The following is a 19427-nucleotide window of genomic DNA, read 5'->3' on the forward strand; positions in this document are numbered from 1 at the left end:
GTGGAGGCAGGAGGGAAGCGGCGGCCAGGGCTGAAGCTTGTCCGGTTGCTGTTGGAGACCCAACCTGCCCTGCTGCCTGCTGAACCGCACCGGGCAGCGAGCAGGCAGGCAGGGCTGTGCCGGGGAGACGCAGCACCTTGGGATCCTTGTCCCATTGCCAGGTACCTGGGGATCTTTCTCCCCACTGCACGTCCCTTGGGGATCCTTCTCCCCATTGCAAATCCCTTGGGGTTCCATCTCCCCATTGCACACCTCCGGGGGGTCCCTGTCCCATTGCACAACCCTTGATCCTTCTCCTGACTGTGTACCCCTTGGGGTCCTTGTCCCCACTGCACCCCCTTGGGATCCTTCTCCCCATTGTACCCTCTGGGATCCTTCTCCCCACTGTACCCTCCTTGGGATCCTTGACCCACTGCATCCCCCTTGGGATCCTTCTCCCCATTGCACCCCCCTTGGGATCCCACTGCTATTCCACACATGATGTTTCACCTGTTTTCAGCTGCTTGGGACTGTTGTGGTATCCCAGGCCTTGGCGGGGAGGTGCTGGGGTGGTCTGTCCCCCCACAAGGCTGGAGCAGTTTCATGCTGAGTTGTAACTTTAGCAGAGAAAACTCAGGGGAGTTTGCTACTTGCTTGGGAAGTGCTTATTTTCAGCGCTCTCCAGGATCAGTTAATTATCACTGGAAAAGAATTATTGCTAAGATCTTATAATTAGGCAGCCTACTGAGACTCTGCTGCTCGGAAGGCAGCAGAAAGCAAACGCTCTTTGTGAAATGTTTCTTGCGTGTGTGCGTGAATAGAGCTGCCCGGGCAGAGGGCTGGCATTTGTGCTTGCGCATTACCGGAGAGCTGATGCACGTTGGCAGCTCAGAAGACCCTGTGAAATAATGAAAAAAAAAAAAAAAAAAAAGCGCAAGAAAAGAAAACCTGCTATAAGGACTCCTGTTGTCCTTATAGAATCAGGTCCCAAATCATTATAATCTGTTTGTGGAGCTGTAGCTGCCTTTAGGACAAATGGTTAGTTCAGCTTTGCAGGGCTGGGACTGCCTTTATATCCCGTTTGAATGGTCCCTGGGCCGTGGGGTCCAGGGCACTACCGCAGAGTGCCCGCTGCTAATTATAACGCGGTAAGGAGTTTACCCGCTCTGATCCGGCTAAAGATGGCACCGAGGCTGGCACTGACATTATCAGCCTCCGATCCGTCCCTAGATTAGACGGATAAAACTCACACAAGAAAAGGCCAGGCTCTGAAGCAGAGGCTTGATCCAGAATGGAAGGGAGCAGGGGCTCTGATTCAGGACACAGAGGTTTGGGCTCTGCCCCGGCAGCCTCGGCTGTAGGGACGGGATCTGCAGAGGGGCAGGATTTGGAGCCGAGGAGAGCACGTCAAAGCCGCTGCGTCCAGGGTGTTCTCATTTCCTTTGCTCTCCGAGTTATAATTTGTTCCACATTGCAGTGCCGGAGCGGCCTCTCCCTCTGCTCACAGTATCCAGGCTGCGGTTATTGCCATTAGACCGAGGCTGCGACTCGAATGGTTTCCATCCAAAAATGAAAGAAGAAAAAAAATAAAAGGGAAAATTTTCAAATAGAGATCTGAGGAAATAGCTTTTCTGGTCACTGTTCTGGGATGGTTATAGCTGAAATCTCACCACCCATCTGTGCAGAGCTGCGTCTGCACCGGGACAAGCCCTGGGGAAATTCCAGAAAATTGAAAAGTGTTTTAATAGTGTTGCTGCTCTTCCCAAAAGGGAGTAAGATGACCTGGTAGCTACAGGTTGATTGGCTTGATAGCATCACCCCAGGGGGAAGAGGGAGAAGCCTGGCTCAGGCTTTAATTGATTAAAGGCTTCAGCACCGGGAATAAATTCCTGCCATCCAACGTGGCTGTATGGAAAATAACTCCTGGCAAGTAGAAATGATTTCAGTCTCCGACACAAGAGGTGACTCTCTGGCTGTAATACACTTTTGTGAAGCCTTTGAGTTATGTGAGGTGATATTCTTGTAAAAATCTGCACTTTCCAGTATTAAAAAAGTCAGTCCAGTCCAGTATTTAGAGCTGACATTATACAGTGTCAAGAAAGCCAGTATTAAATAAACCCGATCCATTTCAAAGGCAGTTATCAGAGGAGATTATCACTGCTGGGCACTGCTAGCTGGTCGCATGCCCTTGGTGTTTCAGTGCTTTTATCACTAATCTGAAAGGAGATTGAAATGATTTCTGGAAAAACCTGGGGCTGACCCAGAGCAGCACAATGTTACTAGTTTGTACAAATCTGGACGGTAAACTGGGCAAGCGAAAGGCATCCTCACTGGAGCAAAATGGAAAATGGAAAATTGTTTTGCACCCAAAAATAATAACCGGAGTTGTACGTGTTTTCCTGTCCCTAATCTGGATGATAAATTCTCTCCAGTAGCCGCTTGCAGATGCTGGGAGAGGCAGTGCAGGGGCTCACCAGCTCCCTCCTCCAGCAGGAGCTGCCTGGGAGGCAGCCGTCTGTCTGTCCCAATTTCTATGCTGGAGAATTGAAAATTTTCAGGGTAATGGGCAATTTTGCTCTGGAAAAAAATAGCAGCTATTTGCATTTTTGGTCAGGGCATTATCTGAATTGAATTTGGGCTTATGACAGCCAAACCCAGTCTCTTCGGGGAGTGGTGGAGACGTGGGAACTGAGGGGAAGAGACCGAGGGGCTGCTGAAAATGTTTTACAGTGAGAAAGGAGATGGCCATCCAGTTAGTCTACTCATAAATCAAATCAAAGAGGAATGAGGGGGGCTTGATTAAAGCATCTAAATACTCTTGCAGAGGAGAAAATACGTTGTAGCCAAAAGCTCGTTAATTGAGCAGAGAAAAGCATGACAGGAATCAATGTCTGGCAGCTGAAGCCAGACACATTGGAAATAAGGCATAAATATTTTACCGGCGGGAGCGATTAATCATCGGAAGAAAGGAGAAGAAGCGGAGGTGGGTTCAGCATCTCTTTGCCTTTCGCATCACGACCTGTCGCCTCGCAGAAAGTTTCTCCCATAGTGCCAGCGCTGGGGCCAGTGAGAGGGGCTGGATTGAACCCGCACAAGGCCCTGGTTAGGTGATTTAATTAGATGGCGTGTTTGTCTTCAGTCATGGTGGAGCCACAGGAAGGAGTATTTTTTGTGCCCTGCCGGCTCTTTCTGAGAAACGCTCATGAAATCACTGCAGCCATTTTGCAGGTGCTTCTTTTCTCTTTTGGTTACCAGGGGTCGTGTTCCTGCAGATCTGTGCTGGGCGGGCGAGGGGATGGTGCTTGGTGGATGTCCTTGATGTAAAGAGACAAAATAGACTGAGATTCAGGAAAAACAAATCTGGGTGAGAGTGCTGTGGCTGCTGGGGGAAGGAGTTGGACCAGGACTTCTTGTCCACCCATGGGCGAGAGGGTCCCCAGCCTGGCATCCCTGGGGACACACGTGCTTGGGAGAAGGAGATGAAGGTCATGGGGTTGTTGCTGGTCCCATCTCCTCCCCTTCGCCTTTCCTTTCAGATAGCATTTCTTTTCCTCTATCTGTTCTCTCCCTGTCTCTGTGATGGGGTAGATGCTGTTGGAGGGTATCGCTGTGGCTGAGTTTGCTCGATCTCCCCCCCAAGGCTGCCGTGTTCCTGCTGTGATGGAGCCTGAGCTTGGGGCTGGGCTAGTCTTCCCCATCTATGGGCTGTGGCTGGATGAACATGTGCAAACACACGTATCACCAGCCACGCGCCCCCCGTGGGTGATGTGCCCCCTCCGTCCTGCGTGTCAGCAGCTCTCACCTGCAGCGAGTGCTTGGGCTGTTTGATTTGAGGCAGGGGGAATATGCTGAGATATAGGGGATATATATGGGGCTCAGTAGCCTGCACGCAAAATGTGATGTCCATTGGGAGCAGAGTTGCAGCATCTCTGAGCCCTCCAAAGCCACCACACTGTGAGCAGCTGATGTCTGTGAGCAGTCCAGGACTGCTCCTCCTCTTCCTCTTGCAGAGGCACGATGGACGCCCGCCCAGGACGACGCATGATGGGGGGGGAAGGCCCATTTTGAGAAAGAGGATGAATGGAAGGAGAAAAGGCACATGAGAAGGATGGCAAGGTAAGGGGAGGCTTTGTGTGGGCACTGGGTAGGGGCAGTGGGATGGAGCTGCTCACCCGTGGTGGGAACAGGAACCTCAGAGCCCACAGGAAAGTCCCCGGTGGTTGCAGAGTCGGTTATGGTGATGGAAGGACATGTGGCAGCTGTGCAAATACCAAAAGCATTTGTCATAGCTCTGCAGAATAAATACAGACAGTGCTGGCTGTGGAAAACAGCAGGTTTTGGTGTGGCCAGGCACAGCATGTGAGGAGGTGGAGGGTACCTGATAGAGATCCCGCTGGGAGGCAATCACAGGCTTTTGGCTAATTACTGTATTGTAGCAGAGATGTCACTGAATGCTGAAGAAAGGGACTCTTTGGAAAGTCTGGATCATGCTTCTGTAGCTACAGGCGCGTGTCCTCCAACAGTGCACAGCTGTGACGGCATGGACAGGGAACTGGGCTGCTTGCAATGAGGAGGGGGCTCGCCCAGACTGGGGGTGTCCAGGAGCACGTGTCCCACCAACCTGCGGGAAGATGTGCCTCAACAGTTAATGTCCTTGCTGGCGTGTCCCCAGGCAGCTGGGTCCAGCTGGAGCACCCCCGCTGTCACAGCAGGACCCAACAGCATCCTACGTACCAGGGTTTTCTCTTTAGCCTCTTTGGAGATGCCCATGACCGCTGTGTCTGAGCACATGGATGTGGGAAGAGCCCATCTCGTTATCATTTTAGAACGACCATTCAAGTCCTTGAGGGGATTAAGACCGGGCATTATGCTGTTTTAGGAATAAGGCTGTGATTTCTCAGGTGGCCTGGACTGGTGCCTGGTGAAATTGCACCGGTGTTGCTCCAGATGTTGAATAACAGCATGACTAGGCTAGAAGCATCTCTCAGTCCAGGCTTCATATTTTTTCCCTGTGAAATGCCTTTGCCCCTGCACGCTGTAGAAGCTGCATTTGATAGAGCAGGAAAATAGCTGAGCTATAAATAACATATTCAAAAGGACCTGCAAGAAGCGAGGATGGTGTCTCTGTGATGTGGGCTTGGAGAAATGTTTTTACCACCAGTAGATGTTAAAAGGTTTCCCTTTGTGCTGGAGATAGTTCAGGGCGGAGGAGATTAAATCTGTGACCTGAAAACAGTGATTTCATGACAAAGTTTTGTCTTTTGCATCCTTGATGGCAAGGTCTTGTAGGGACACTGGGGTAGTTTTTCTTCTGGTCGATGTTAATGAGGGCTGGCGGGGCCGTGCTGACAGCCTGGGGAAGCGGTTCTTGAACTCGACTGTCTGCCAGTGCCCTGACCTGCTCCCCAGGTCGGATCTGCCCTGACACTCCCAGGAGATGTCACACAGCAGACACGAAGGGATGTCCCCAGTGGGAGCAGCAGCTCCAGGCTTGGCTGGAGAAGGAGCAGCACCATGGGGGGATCTTTAACCCCATCCCTGCCTCAGTTTCCCCAGTTGCAAGGTGGGAGCAGGAACAGCCTTCCCCAAACCCAGCGAGTTGCGGTGAAGCTCCTGGGACTAGTACTCGACTGTGAGGTGCAAAACACAAGATGCTAAGCTCTGCTTTCCCGGCTGATCGCTAAGCCCAGTTTCAGTGACCCAGGCAGCAGCAATGAGCCAGGGCTGGGGTGGCTGCCGGCTCCCCTCCCTGCCCCGCAGCACCTGGACAGCCGCTGTGTCCTCGCTTTCTGAGCCAGAGGGTTGGGAAGAAGGACAAACCCCAATTTTTTCACAGTCCTGGTGTGGCTGGGGAGGGGGAAAGGGGTGACTTGGGGTTGTGAGAGCATCGCAGGATCACCCAGCTCCCAGGCACGTCCTGCAGCCTCAGTGCTTGCTGGTGCCTCAGTTTCCCCATTGGCAGCGTTCAATGGGCCTCTGGTCCTGGGATGGGGAGATGTACACCCTGCAGAAATCCACCGTGCGCAGCAGGGAGGCTGTTCCTGGGTTAGAAGGTGACCTCTTTCATTAGCAGCAGGGACGCTTTTTCTTCCTGAATTAGATGGTGGTTTGGAGGCTTTCCAGGGCCGACATCACTCTGCCTGATAGCGCTGGGTTTGCTCCGGTGGCAAGATCCTGCCCAAGCGAGATGGGGCTGCAGATGCGGAAAGCTGCCGGCACCCCACATTTCCCTGGCCATGCACGGCTGGATCCTGCTGACTGCTGCATCAAAGTGCTCCGATAGCTGCGGATGGGACATTTTGGGGGTCCTCTGTGTATGCACCGAGCCCCTGCCTGTCCCTGTTCCCTGCACGCAGGCTGCATGTTATAAGTCTGGAGGTGAGGGAAATCCCCATCCTGTCTGAATCAGAAATGCTCAAATTCTCTTTCCGGAGTTGCCCTGCCAGCGGTTCGTGGTGCACCCAGTGGCATTATCAGCACCAAGCAAGCGCCGGGTGTTTGTGCATCCAGGATGTGATTTCAAAGCTGGCCCCAGGTGTCGGCTCTGACATCGGGCAGGACCACTATCTGCCTAAAGCCACAAGAGCATTGTGGTTTCCAGCCCGTTCCTGGGGACCGAAGTGCACCGGGAGCTGTCGCACAGTCGTGGCCACATCTCCTCCGGTTGCTGCCTGCGCCGAGCAGCCCCGCCCTGGCTAAGGTGACAAGGGCAGTGTTGTCAGCGATGCCAGCTGCGTGCTTTAACATCATCCACAAACTAGCAACAGCCAAGAGATTTGCCAGAGTCAGGACATTTTTAGAAAGGCTAATTAAAGCCCCTTTTCACCCTGTGCCTCTTGGTGAGCAAAAACATTTAGCGGTGACCTCAGAGTGATTGTGTTTGCACTTGAGCTTTCTGTTTCACCTTTAAAAAATGGGATTGCTCCATAAACTCGTTAGTGAAAGTAACTCCTGATGCCTTGGCTCCTGACCAGGACAGGCCCCACTCTCCTCCTGCTGCAGGTCGCTTGGGGAAGAGGCACCTCTTGATATGCATGATGGAGAAATTTGGGGCTGCTCCAGGCTGTTTTCAGGGACAAATTCATCCTGGGGTAACCATGCTGATGTCAAGGAGCCCAGCTGAGCTTGGCCGCTGGTGTTCTGGGTCACACAAGGGAAATGGCCCTCCCTTGCTGCTGTCCCTTTCCACCTTGGAGGTGACAGTGGCTTCTCTGCGGCCACCAGCTGGTTCCTGCTTGTTCTTGCCTGTAGCACATCTGGCCTCCAAACCGCTGACCTTCCTCTTTTTTCTCTTCCCTGCCCAGCTGCGCCCCATGATGACCTCACGCGCGATGTTTTATGGGTCCTCCTCCACCATGGCTCCGCCATCCAAGAACCGGCTGAAGCGCCAGAGCCGGATTTTCTCCCAAGTCTTGTACCGGACGCTGAGCTACAAGGACCGGAGCTCAGCCTCTGCTTCCCTGGCAGCTGGTGAGGATGACCCAGCCGAACTCTCCACCCAGCTCTCAGCCCCCGGTGTCCTGAAAATCTTCGGAGGCAACATCTGCGCAGGCACCAACTACAAGAGCGTGCTGGCGACGGGCAGCTCGGGTGCGCGGGAGCTGGTGAAGGAAGCCCTGGAGCGCTACGGGCTGAGCCAGCTCAGCGCCGGGCAGTACGCCCTGTGTGATGTCATCGGGAGGTTTGAGGGCCCCGAGAAGCGGTGGCAGACGGAGGGGCTGAGGGTCCTGGGTGACCATGAGAAGCCGCTGCTCATCCAGGACCTCTGGAAGCCCAGGGAGGGCTTCTCGCGGCGGCTGGAGCTGCGCAAGAGGGCAGAGGTGGAGGAGCTGGCAGCCAGGGATGTGGACACCACCACCGCAGGTCAGAGCTGGGTGTGATACAGGGAGATGGTCTGGGGAGCTGTGACCCTCCCAGAGTTGCCTGTGGGAGATGCACCCTACACCAGAAGCTTTTGCATGTGTTTTGGGCATGGGGTGGGGTGGTGCAAGTGGGAGGGTAGCCACATTTCAGCTGCAAGGTCCTGCGTAGAGTTGGTACTCAGTGTTCTCCTGCATAAATTTGGTACCTGTGACCTCAAATATTTACCCCGGCCAGTCTAGGGTTCACACCAAATCCCCACTCACGGCTGGGCAGCAGCAGGCAAGACCATGAGTGTTACCTGCTCTTCCCATCACTGTGAACCAGCATCATGGCGTCCCATGCCTTGGCACAGCTTCATGCCTGGCAGAGCACTGCCCCACTCCCCTGCACCCCCATCTCCCCATGGGCATCCCCCAGGCCAAACACCCCAGGCAAATCTGCAGGAACAATTAAGCAAAATGAAAAGCTAATGAGGAGAGAGCAATGTAGGGCAGGAGAGCCTCTCCGGAGGTGCCCGAGCAGGTCCAGGGCTGGCAGGAGGAGATAAGTGCATCATTAGGAACCAGTAGGTTAATAAGTGACCCCAGCACAGAGTAATGAAGCTTTCCTCCTCCCACCCTCAGATAAAAGCTTCATAAGGATGAGGGCAGAAAGGTTTAAAATCAGATTTTTAATTGCATGATGCCCTTGGTGGGTCTGACCTGCTGACGGATGGGTCTGGGTCAGGCTCTGGAGGTGTTGATCAGGGGGTTTTGCTGTGATGGGCACCAAGTGGTCCCTCATGCCTGTAGGAGAGGGTTGTGATTGTCAGAAATAACCTAATGATGATGCAGGGTTACCGTGGGAGCTCAGCAAACAAGAGCCAAGATTTCCTCCACCAGCAGCAGAACAAATGGCCCAACCTGTCCCACACCAGCAGGGACAGAACTCCTTTCCCATCCACTCTAACATGGGACCAGGCACATGGTGCAAAGGAAACCACCTGTGGGTGTTCCTTCAAGGAAGAGCAGTAGCTGCTGGAGCCCCACCAGCTGCATTTTGCAATTGTGATTTTGCCTGGATGCCCCAAAATCTGAGTGTGAAGTTTGCAACTTTAGGGGTTGCTTGCATTGTGGGCAATCTCCATCAGCATGGGGAGCTGGGGCTGGGCTCATCCTCTGCCTTAAAATGGGAAGGATGGAGGAGCAGTGGAAAGCAGCCCCCAGCCCTCATATTAATGCTCTGCAGGGTGGTCCACTGGCACACGATGGTGAGACAGGGCTCCCTCCATCCCTCTCTGTGTCCCATCCTTGTGTCTGCTCAGGGAGGGGACGCTGCAGGATCGATCTCAGCTTGCTGCATGTGTGATGCAAATGCAGAGAAAAGGGCTCGGGCCAGGGAGGGAGCTGCAAAGGTGGATGATCTGCTCTTCTCTCTGGCTCTTTCTCCAACCAGGATCAGAGAGCCATTAAGCACTTTGGGAAAGCAGTGACTAAAACCAGCTTCTTTTGAACAGAGGAAAGGGCAAGAGCCAAGTGCAACGGTTATAGCACACGGGGGGGGGGGGGGGGGGGGGGGCACGTGGCAGCTCCCTGCCTGAGGCCAAGGTCACATCAACTCTCAGTCTCACATACTCCCCCTTGGATGCAGAGAGCAGCATTCCCACCTGTGACCTGGATTGTGGGTGGGCTGGCAGCTGCGGGGAGGGTAAAGCTCCCACACAGGCTGGGGGAGCAGCAGGCATCAGGCTGCCTGGCATGGGAGTGGGCAGCACCGAGCTGGCCTGGGCTTGGCACCCTTTGGTGATTTCCGATAGGGGAGCAGTTCCTGACAGGATCGCGTGCCCTGGATCTGGAAATAAGCCCGTTATGCTTTCGATGTAGATATCACTTCATTTGTTTCAGCACTCCTGGGTGGGGTGGTGGAAATTCCTCATTTTTTAAACTTTGGGCATTTTCTATAGCTGACCAAACTCCTCCAAGAGAGAAAACATACACCCACATTTGTTTAGGCTGTCTGTTCTGCAGACTACACAGCCCTTATTTGTCTTACCTGTTAAAATCTCACTCCTGCAGCCCTTTCTTTGAGTGGCACCAGGGGCTCTGTCACCAGTCTCACCCCATGCTGATGGCACTGCCTGAAGGGATGCTGTAGGGCTGGGGCCACACTTTCCCACCCTATCCGCAAGCTGCCAGGAATGAATGGGAGTGATGCAGCTTGTCTGGGGGAGGCACCTGTTTCCCCCTCATCCAGCACCCCAAAAAGACACAAAATCCCTGGTGTGATGCGGACTGACTGTGAGTGCCCTCCACCAGAGTCACCTTTGTCACCAGCCTCAAGCTGGCAGAGGTCCCCTTGCTGAACATCAGCTGCCTGCCCAGGATCATGGGGAGCTGGTGTGGAAAATGCAGCATCTGTGCAAAAAATAAAAGGAATTGGGGCTTGCAGCCCCCTGGGGAAAAAAAAAAACAAACAACAACACCCCCCAAAAAAACCACAGACAAAAACCCCAAACAACCCAGAGATGATGCAAAGCAGGATCCCCAGGGAAATACCTGCAGGGCCCTTCCACACACAGGGCATCCGTGGAGTGGTAGGGCTGGGACCACTGGTGTCACACAGGCTGGAGCATTACTGCCCACCCTGCTGCTGAGCTGGTGGCTAGAGAAAAGGCTCCACACCCATCTGTGACCTGTTAGCAAATAGCTTAAGAGTTTTATCTGCTCAGTTATTCATTATTCTAATTAGTTGATTAGCTGCTTGCCTCTGGAGAGGAAGGCGCTCACTCCTCATGCCACTAATTAGCAGCACAGGTAGAGCATCTCTGCAGTAAACGAGGCAGACGCCCTCTCTCACTGCTACTCCTGATCCTACTCCTTTTGGGGAGCAACGAGGCAGCAGTTAGGGAGCATCTGGCAAAAACACCCACAAACTGGAGGGTGCTGGGACAGAGGCACAGCGCTTGGCATCTTTGTGATATTCTTCCAAACCAGCCCCATTTTGTGCTGTGTCCTGAGCTTGTTGGGGCTTTCCCAGGAGGCTGAATTGCATGCACACCTCGAGAAACTTAGGAGTTAAGCCTATTATATTAAAGGATGCTCTGGCAGGTACCTTTGAGGATCTGGCTTTGATATACTTTAGCACGAATGCATCCAGGGAGGACTCCCTGCAGGGCCTGCCTAGCAATTACATTAGGAGGGACTAGCCTGGTGTTAGCCCCTCCTGGGTAAATTCAAAGCATTTCTTCTTTCCTGGCGCCTGTGGAGTTATTTATTGACTGATTTATTTCTTAGCCAGGAAAAGGGAACCTCTTTCTTAGGTTGAAAAAGAGGCAGATCCCAGCCAAGATCCCAGGCACCACAACCGGCAGGTTTCCCCCCGGGATGCAGGCTGGGTTTAGAGGCAGCAGCTTGGGGAGGGCCTGGTGGATGTTGGCCAGGGTGTGCACGGTGCCCCTGATGGGGTGCCCAGATCTCCCTAAGGGACGGGGTGCGATCCTGCCCCCTTCCCATCCGTATCACCGTGAGGCTTCAGCAGCTGCCGGCTCTGCCCCGGCCACTCTGCGTCAGAGATGCTTGTGCAGCGTTTCGGGTGGGATAACCTGCATGCGCTTGGGAGGAGAAAACAGGACCAGAGGACTGAAAAAAAACCCAAACCCAGTTTATGGAGAGACTTTGTTATGCTCAGGAAAAGAGCTGTGTTTATCTTTCCAGCGCAGCTCTGGGGTTAGCGGGGAGCCTGTGACAGGGGCTCTATTGGCAGTAAAAAACCAGCTTTTTCTACACAAAATAAATACAGAAGCTTCCTTTTCCCTAGATAAGGGACCGGTGATGGCGTGTCTCTCTGGGCAGTGGGACCCCAGTCCCGGCAGCCCCCACTCTGTCCCAGTGCAAGGACCTCCAAGTAGTAGCTGCTCCCCAGGATCTGGCCCCTCTCCTCCTCCGCTCCCACGGGCCGGGCTGGGACCTGCATCGCCCCAGCTGTCCTTCAGCCCTTTGGCTCATTTCCATGCTGTGGGTTGGGGACGGGCCTCCTGGGGGGAGCCAAGGCTTCCTGCAGACACGTTTCGGGTGGCCTTTGGCATCCCCAGTGGCACGGCTTGGGCTGTGCTCCTGCCCGGGCAGGCTTGTTGCACCCCCTGGATTTCACGAAGTCTGCAGGACGCAGGCGTCCCGTGCCGCGCCGCTGGCCGTGATGGGGACGTGAGCAGGGCCGATTGCCTTTTTAAGAAGGATGTGGGGCACTGGACTGCTCGGGGTGGCTTGGCCATGCCTTGCCCTAATCCCAAAGCATGTAAACACCAGGGGCTATTTTCTCCCTCTCCCACCCCCCTCCCCATGCCCATCTCTTTCATTTTCCCAGCAAAGGAGCGCTGGATTTAAAACAAACAAACAAAAAAATGTATTTCAGAACCAGCAGCCCATTCCTCACCAAATAAGGCAGATGACTTTTTTTTTTTTTTTTTGGTCTGAGCTTGTGAGTGTCCCTTTAAGCAGCCCTGGGCACTAGGCTCTCTTTTCTGCCGTCCCCAAATCCCACTGGCTGTCCCCAAATCTCGCCGGCCGAAGCTTGCTCGCCGGTCGGCCAAGCTGTGAGCGGGGCTCTGGCTCTGTGCTGCACCGACACCGTTGCAGTGCTGCTCCCACAAGCAGATCCTTTAGGGTTTTTTTTTTTTCCCCTCTCTTCGTCCTCCCTGAATACCAGCGACCTGCTCCCAGGAGGCTGCCCACCCAAGGTACGAGCATCGCCCCTCGGAACCACAACTTCTTATTTCTCCTGCAGTGCTCGGGCCATGATTGCAGAACAGAGGGGCCCGTGGGGACACCACCCCCCCCCCCCCAGGCTGGGGATGCCACGCGAGGGGCTGCTTTTGCAGCTCGGCCAGGCCTATTCATTCATCTTGTGGGCAGCTCTGCCCGAATTGATGCTTGGGAGAAGTTAATTAGAGCTTGCTCCTGCGGCAGGCGGGCGGACAGGCTCCACTGCAGCTCCTATGCCTGGCTGATGCTTGGGGGGACTGGCGGGGGGGGTGTCCCTGCAGCTCCTGCTTGCTGCTGGCCATCGAGCACTGAAGGCCCAAAAGCAGCATCCAGGCTCTTTTTTTTTTGCAAGGATTGAGCTCATTTTTTAGCACAGATTTCCTTTCCCCCCTCCCCAGCCCTGACAGTGTGGTTGGGGTGGGTGGGGGATGCTGTGGACGCTGAGCCCGGCCTGGCTGCCCCCCCTCAGTCAGTGGGGTTTGGGGTCCAGGGAGGGCTGGGGCACCCCTCTTTTGGTGGTGGCATTGGGGCACAAAACTCCCATCGTTGGAGTCCTGGTGTCACCCTTCGGGGAGGGCAAGGCAGCAGGGGACATCAGCCCAGGGAGGGTGCGTGGTCCTGGGGGTGTGTGTGTGGGGGTTCAGCTGCTTCATCCCCACTCCCACGCTGTAGCAGCCCTCCAGACGTGGGGTGCTACGGCTGCGGGGGTCCCGGGGGCTGAACGCTGCTCCCCCCCCACCTTCCCATCCCCGCAGGCATCAACGCCCAAGCGCGGAAACTGCAGCGGCACCGGGCGCGGGGGGCCCGGCGGCCGCCGGCGGGGGCTGAGCGACGCGGCCCCCCCCCGCCCCCCGCCGCCCCGGCCCTGCGGCGCAGCCTCAGCGAGACCAGCCTGGGCCACCCGGCTCGGCGGGCCGGGACCGGCACCGGCACCGGGGCTGGGACCGGGGAGCGGCTCCTCCGGCATTGCTCCACCCTGCCCGGGAGCCCGGCGGCGGCGCGGAGCGGCGGCAGCATGCGGTACTCCCTCTACCAGTCCCCGCACCTCCTGCTCCTGCAGGGCTACAGCCAGCAGCATGTAAGCACCGCGCCGCCTCCCCGCTCACCCCCCGGCACCCCCCGGCACCCCCCCGCTTTCCTCACCCCCCCCCCCAAGCCCCCGGGAAGAGGGGCTGCTTGCATGGCCGGAGCTGCTGGGGTAAGGGGTTGGCGGGGGGGGGGGGGGCGCGGAAGAGCATCTTTAGGAAATAAGCGGAGCCAGCCTGGGACTTGGAGCCTTGTCCCCAAACCTGTCCCCAAGCCCTGAGGGGCGCAGAGCCGGGACCCACGACCCCCGGTCAAAGCCCCAGAGGGAGGCAGGGAAAACCCCCGCAGCAGCATCCCTTGCCCTGGCCCGGTTCTGCGGGTGATGGCTGAGCTGCCCCGTCCCCTGTCTGGCTGCTTCATTAGTGGCAAATGAGAGGCAGCAAGGAGACAGCGCGTCTGGGAGCCCCTGCTCCCCAGTGCTGGAGGCACTGGGGGAACTGGAAAGGACTGGGACGGCTCTTGTAGTTAATGGCCACTTTGTCCCCATTGAGTATCTGGCTGTGACAGTGGCACTGCAGCCCTTACCTGTCTGCAGCCACCCCGTTAGTACAGCTGGGGAAACTGAGGCACGGGGTGGTTACGGGAGCAGGCTGGGGGGAAGGCAGGGCAGGGAGCGGCTGTTCTCACCGGGGTCTCACCGTCCTCCCCCGGGCAGGGGGATTCAGGCATCGCTGCAGTCTGGGGGGAGAAAGTGGGAAGGAAAAGCAGCTGTGGGAAAGGAGGGGGTAGGAGGTGGAGGGAGGGCTCCCTCTGCCCAAAGCAGCCCCATTTTACTGCATGCCCAAAGTTATTGTGCCCATTTATTAGCGTGCTGCTGTCCTGCTCAGCAGTGAGGAAAATAGAGAGAAACGTGGCTCTGCCTTGCAAAGGTGCAGCCGGCGGGTGGGCGGCCGGGGGATGGCGGGAGGCTGCAGCACCCACCGCACTGCAGGGAGGAGGGTCCCTTCTCCCCCTCCCCTCCCCGGTTCATGCCGCGTCTCCCCGCTTGGCAGGACAGCTTGGTTTACCTGCTGAACCGCGAGCAGCACACGGTGGGCCAGAGGACGCAGGCGAGCAAGCCCAGCATCAGCCTGTCGGCCCCTGACATCTTGCCCCTGCACTGCACCATCAGGAAGCTCCAACCTTCCCGGCATCGCTGGGAGGAGAAGCTGGTGCTGGAGCCCATCGCCGGTGCTGGCATCTCCGTCAACTTTGCCAAGGTGGCCCGGACGGTCGTGCTGCAGCACGGGGACCTCCTCTCCCTCGGTCTCTACTACCTGCTCCTCTACAAGGACCCCATGAAGGCGCAGCCGCTGCCAGCACAGACCCTGCTGAGGCTGCGAGCCCTGCACCCCGCCGTCCCCGAGGGTCCCCCTGTCTGCGGGGCGTGTGGCAGCCTGCTGAAGGAGAGGGACCCTGCCACCAAAAAGCGGGGCCCTTCGCCTGCCAACGGCCCCAGGGTGCCCCGCAGAAAGCTGCTGCTGGAGTTCGAGCCAGAGGCCGAGGATTTGCTCCTGCGGCGCATCATGACCCTGATCGAGCCGGGGGGGGATGACCACAAGCTGACACCTGCCTTCCTGCTCTGTCTCTGCATCCAGCACTCGGCCACCAGCTTCGAGCCAGGCGACTTCGGGCAGCTGCTGCTCAAAGCAGCCAAAATGATCCAGAGGACAGTGTGGGTCAGTCAGTGGTGGGACAGGGGTGTTGGTGGGGTGGGGGTGTTGCTGGACCCCCCCGGGGGCTTCCCCCAACGTGGCCCCCAGCAGCAGCGAGTGCTGGGTGGGGTGATGCTCGTGCCACTCTGTCCCACTGGTTTTCATTTTGCTTTCCCCTTCTCTCCCTGCCCAGGAGCGGACGCGGGAGCTGGCTGAAAAGCAGTCCCAGCAGTAAGTGCGACCTGCCGCCCTGCCCCAAAATGGGAAGAATTCAACCCAGTTCTTCCTCCATGAGCAAGGGGAGTCCGTGGCTGGCTAACACCACCCTCCCAGCCTGGTGGCACCAATGCACGCTGAATTTTCCTCCTAAATTTCATGCATTCAACTCTCTGGTCCCTTCACCACAGTGCTTGCAAGGCCCCTGCTTCACAATGTGTGGAGCTGGAAAAGCAGGCAAGCTCGGGGCAGAATAAGACCTACAGCAGCTCTGGGGTCTTCTCCAGTCCAAGACCTGGCCAAGGCTTTGCACATGTGGCTTCAGCATCCCCGAAGGACATATCAGGGGTGACCCTGGCATAGGGGCTCACCCCGTTCATGCTGAAGACCCCTCTGTGGAGCACGGACAGGGCTGGTGTTGAACGTGTGCAGCCAGGGATGGTGGCACAGGGTGTCCCAGGGTGGGAAGCACCACTTTGGAGCCATCACATTGGTGCAGGGGGGGCTGGCTTCCCAGCCATTTCCAAAATCCAGGCTCCAAAGCAGCATCTGGAGAGGCCGTTGGTTCTTGCTGGGAGCTCTCCTTTAGGAGAAGCTCTGAGGGTGCTTCCCAGGCCTTTCCTATAGCAGGAAAAAGCAGTTCACCAGCTGAGAAACTTCCCAGATGCTTTTTATTTATTTTGTTTTATTTTTGAACAGCCCAGTGTGGGCGGGCTGGGTTTAACCGTCCAGAGCTGGCAGGAACAGCACATACTTCTTGGGGAGAGCTGCTCTTCAGCCATGAGTATTTACTGCAGTTCAGCTGTATCAGGACGAGTGTCCCCCAAAAGCAGCACCCCACAAAGTCCAGGTGGCCCTCGGCCAGCCCAGTCCCCACAGGGTCCCTTTTGCCATCCCACAGAGCAGGAACCACCAGATTTTTGCTTGTAAAGGGTCTTCCTAAGGGGGGGGGTGCTGGGCTTGGGGGTGAGGAGATACAAATGCTCTCCTGGCATTGCCCCAGGCTGGCTATTTTTCTCCCCAAAAGCTTGAGTGGGTTGTTGAGGAGCAGCAGCTGTAACACCCACTGTGTCTCCCCAGCCAGGACCCTGCTGCCCTGTCCCGCTTCACCATCACAGACCTTCTCCCGGACCTGCAGCACATCCTCTTCTGGATGGCCAACGCCATCGAGGTCCTCTACTTCATCCAGCAGAAATCACCCACCTACATCCAGAGCATGGAGGAGGAGCTGGATGTCAGAGGTAGGGCTGGACGCAGCACCCTGCTCGCTTCTCCAGCCAGAGCGACTTTACTCTGCTAATCCCCAGTCGCAAGCGGTGGTCAGCACCCACAGGATGCTCCTTTAACCCCCCCCACTGCTGTAATCCTCATCACCAGGGATGTCTCCGTGGTGCAGGCTGGGGTAATCTGTAGAGCAGCGTCGTGTTGTGCGGTGGTGCTGCTTGGCTTCGGGGCCAGCTTGTGTTGTGTTGGCAGCCAAGCTTCCCCTTTCCGCCACGGCAGCTTGTGGCTACTGCCTTGGGCTTTTTGCCCCTCAGCTGCGCCTGGATTTGCAGGCAGCCCTGCAGAGTTGCTCACTGGTGAGCCTGTGTTAATGCAGAAAAAAAAAAAAAAAAGAAAGAAAAAAAAACGTTTGTAGGCCAGAGAGGCTCTTGGAGGGATGTTGTGAGCTGTTGGAGGTGCAGGTGGGGGCTCTGGGATGAAAGGAGCCTCTTTGCCCCTGTTGGGGGGATGTCAGGGTGGTGATGCCAGCCTGGGACCACTAATAACCCCCACCCCGGGGATTTGGGGAGAGGTGAATTTGGCCTGCTTTGCTGCTGCAGGTTTGCTACCCCATCCTGCTCTCTGCCCTGTAGGCTCCAAGGAGTCTCTGTTCTCCTCGACCATCACAGCCAGCGAGGAGGCGATGACGGTGCTGGAGGAGGTGATCATGTACACCTTCCAGCAGTGCGTCTACTACATCTCCAAGGTATGTGCTCCCAGGGAGGGCAGCAGCATCCCACAGGGCCAGCACGAGCATCCCCAGCAGCGCTCTTGGGCTGTGCAGGAGGTTTTTTTTTTTTTAAGCTTTTGCTCTTTGGCAGTTGCATTGCGCTGAGGTGTTTTCCTTTGGGCTGAAATGCCCCGATTTTTGGTCGCGGCCCAGGAAAAGTATCGAGTTACTGCGGTGTGTTTCCCTGCCTGCAGTGCAGCAGCTCAGGGGAGACGTTTGGGGAGAGCTGCTTGGCTCCGGCCAGCGCGGCATAATGGTGTGATTCAGGGCGTGATGGAAAGGAGCCCCTGGACTGTCGCCGTTGGACCGCGAGAGCCGGGTGGCATCGGGAGTGGGGAACAGAGCGGGCAGTGTGAGGCAGGAGAAAGGCTGCTGTGTGCGGGACGGCCCTGCCTGCCCGCTGGCGTCAGCACGCGGGGACGCAGAGGTTGCTACTGTGCAGCACCCTCGGCTCCCCCTCGGCCTCAGCAGAGGTGGGTGCTAGGTGCTGCTCTCCCATGTAAGCAATAGGGAAAGGTCATCCCCATCAGTTCTGGTCTTTCTTTCACTCTCGTGCCCAGCTGATCTGTTGCTGCCCTCGTTCAGATCAATTTTCAGATCCCTTTAGCTGAACTCTTCCCCACACTGTCACCTCCAACTGCTAAAAGCGACAGACATGTTCATTTTAAATTTTTTTTAAACACTTGCACCACAGCGGAGCGCAGGGAGGCAGGGGATAAGCAGGATCAGCCCCTTGCTGGAGCAGCGCCAGCGGGGTTTACTCAGCTTGCGGAGATCGGAAGGGTTTAGCTCATGCACAAAAAAAACCCCAAAAGAAACAAAACCAGTCTGCTGTGAACTTGCCGCTCTCTCTGCAGTGTCTGTACGTGTCACTCCCCGCCCTGCTAGAGTGCAACCCCTTCCAGAACGAGTGCCGGGAGAGCTGGCGAGCGTCCCCGCCGCTGCCCGAGGAGCTCCGCAGGGTTGTGCTCATCTACCAGGCGGTGCTGGACCTGCTCCGCCAGTACGAAGTGCACCCGGAGATCACCTCTCAGATGTTCGCCTACCTCTTCTTCTTCTCCAACACCCTGCTCTTCAACCAGCTCCTAGATAAGGGTTAGTCTTCCTCGAACACCCAGCCTGGACTGGGTAACCCATAGGGGACCAGCCCTCTGGGAGACCCTCCTGTCCATCCCAGTGCCATCTTTGGGGGTACAGGAGGGAGGAGGCTTCAAGCAGCTTGAGGGGGCTGGAGACGGGCAGGTCTCAGCACTGTTATGGGGAAGCCAAGCACAGACCCAGCTGCTGTCTCCAGGGCCCCCATTCCCAGGAGAGGTTTAACCCTGTAAGTGCCCCATCCTCACCCCCTGCAAGAGCGCTGCCCTTCAGAGCCTGAGCAGAGGAGGCTGAGAGCAGTTTGGAGGGGCAGCTCATTAATAAACCACTGCAGCCTGCTTGTAATAGAGGTGCTCGTTAGCCCCCATTAACACAGCAGCCCCACTGCCCGGTGAGGTCCAGCCACCACCAGGAGTTACAGCCATAAGATACTGGGGACATTAAACTGGATTTATTTTGCTGCCCTAGGGTGGGGTCTGGGCTCCAGCTGAAGGCTGGGGGGCTGTTCCCTGACCCATGCTGATGGATGCTCTGCCTTCACAGGCTCCTCGCTCGGCTGCTTCCACTGGTCGCAGGGGGTGAAGCTGCGGGCCAGTGTGCGGCTGCTCCTGGAGTGGCTGCGTGGCGCCGGCTTTGAGCAGCTCGCCCAGCAGTTCTTCGCCAAACTCGCCAGCGTGGCCAACCTGCTGGCCATGCCCGGCTCCCAGCTGGTGCAGGTGAGGGATGCTCGGCCGGGGGCTTGCGGCATCAGGATGGGCACGGGCAGGAGAGACCCTGCTCGGCGTTTGGGGGTCCCTGCAGTGATACGTCCCTTCTTTTGCA

General features: G+C 56.6%; 1 protein-coding gene across 1 annotated transcript in view; it reads left to right on the forward strand.

The window, feature by feature from the left end:
• RADIL (Rap associating with DIL domain) overlaps nt 1-19427 on the forward strand; it is a 26062-nt gene continuing 6635 nt past the window's right edge. The window contains exons 1-10 of the mRNA XM_074840279.1: nt 1-161; nt 3959-4095; nt 7284-7842; nt 13337-13659; nt 14660-15325; nt 15495-15532; nt 16598-16758; nt 17374-17486; nt 18368-18605; nt 19149-19321. Of these exons, the coding sequence (XP_074696380.1) occupies nt 4060-4095; nt 7284-7842; nt 13337-13659; nt 14660-15325; nt 15495-15532; nt 16598-16758; nt 17374-17486; nt 18368-18605; nt 19149-19321 (2307 nt within the window). The 5' untranslated portion in view covers nt 1-161; nt 3959-4059. The remainder of the gene's footprint in view (nt 162-3958; nt 4096-7283; nt 7843-13336; nt 13660-14659; nt 15326-15494; nt 15533-16597; nt 16759-17373; nt 17487-18367; nt 18606-19148; nt 19322-19427) is intronic.

The sequence above is a fragment of the Strix aluco genome, chromosome 15, assembly GCF_031877795.1.
Source record: "Strix aluco isolate bStrAlu1 chromosome 15, bStrAlu1.hap1, whole genome shotgun sequence".
In the NCBI taxonomy this organism is placed as follows: Eukaryota; Metazoa; Chordata; class Aves; order Strigiformes; family Strigidae; genus Strix; species Strix aluco.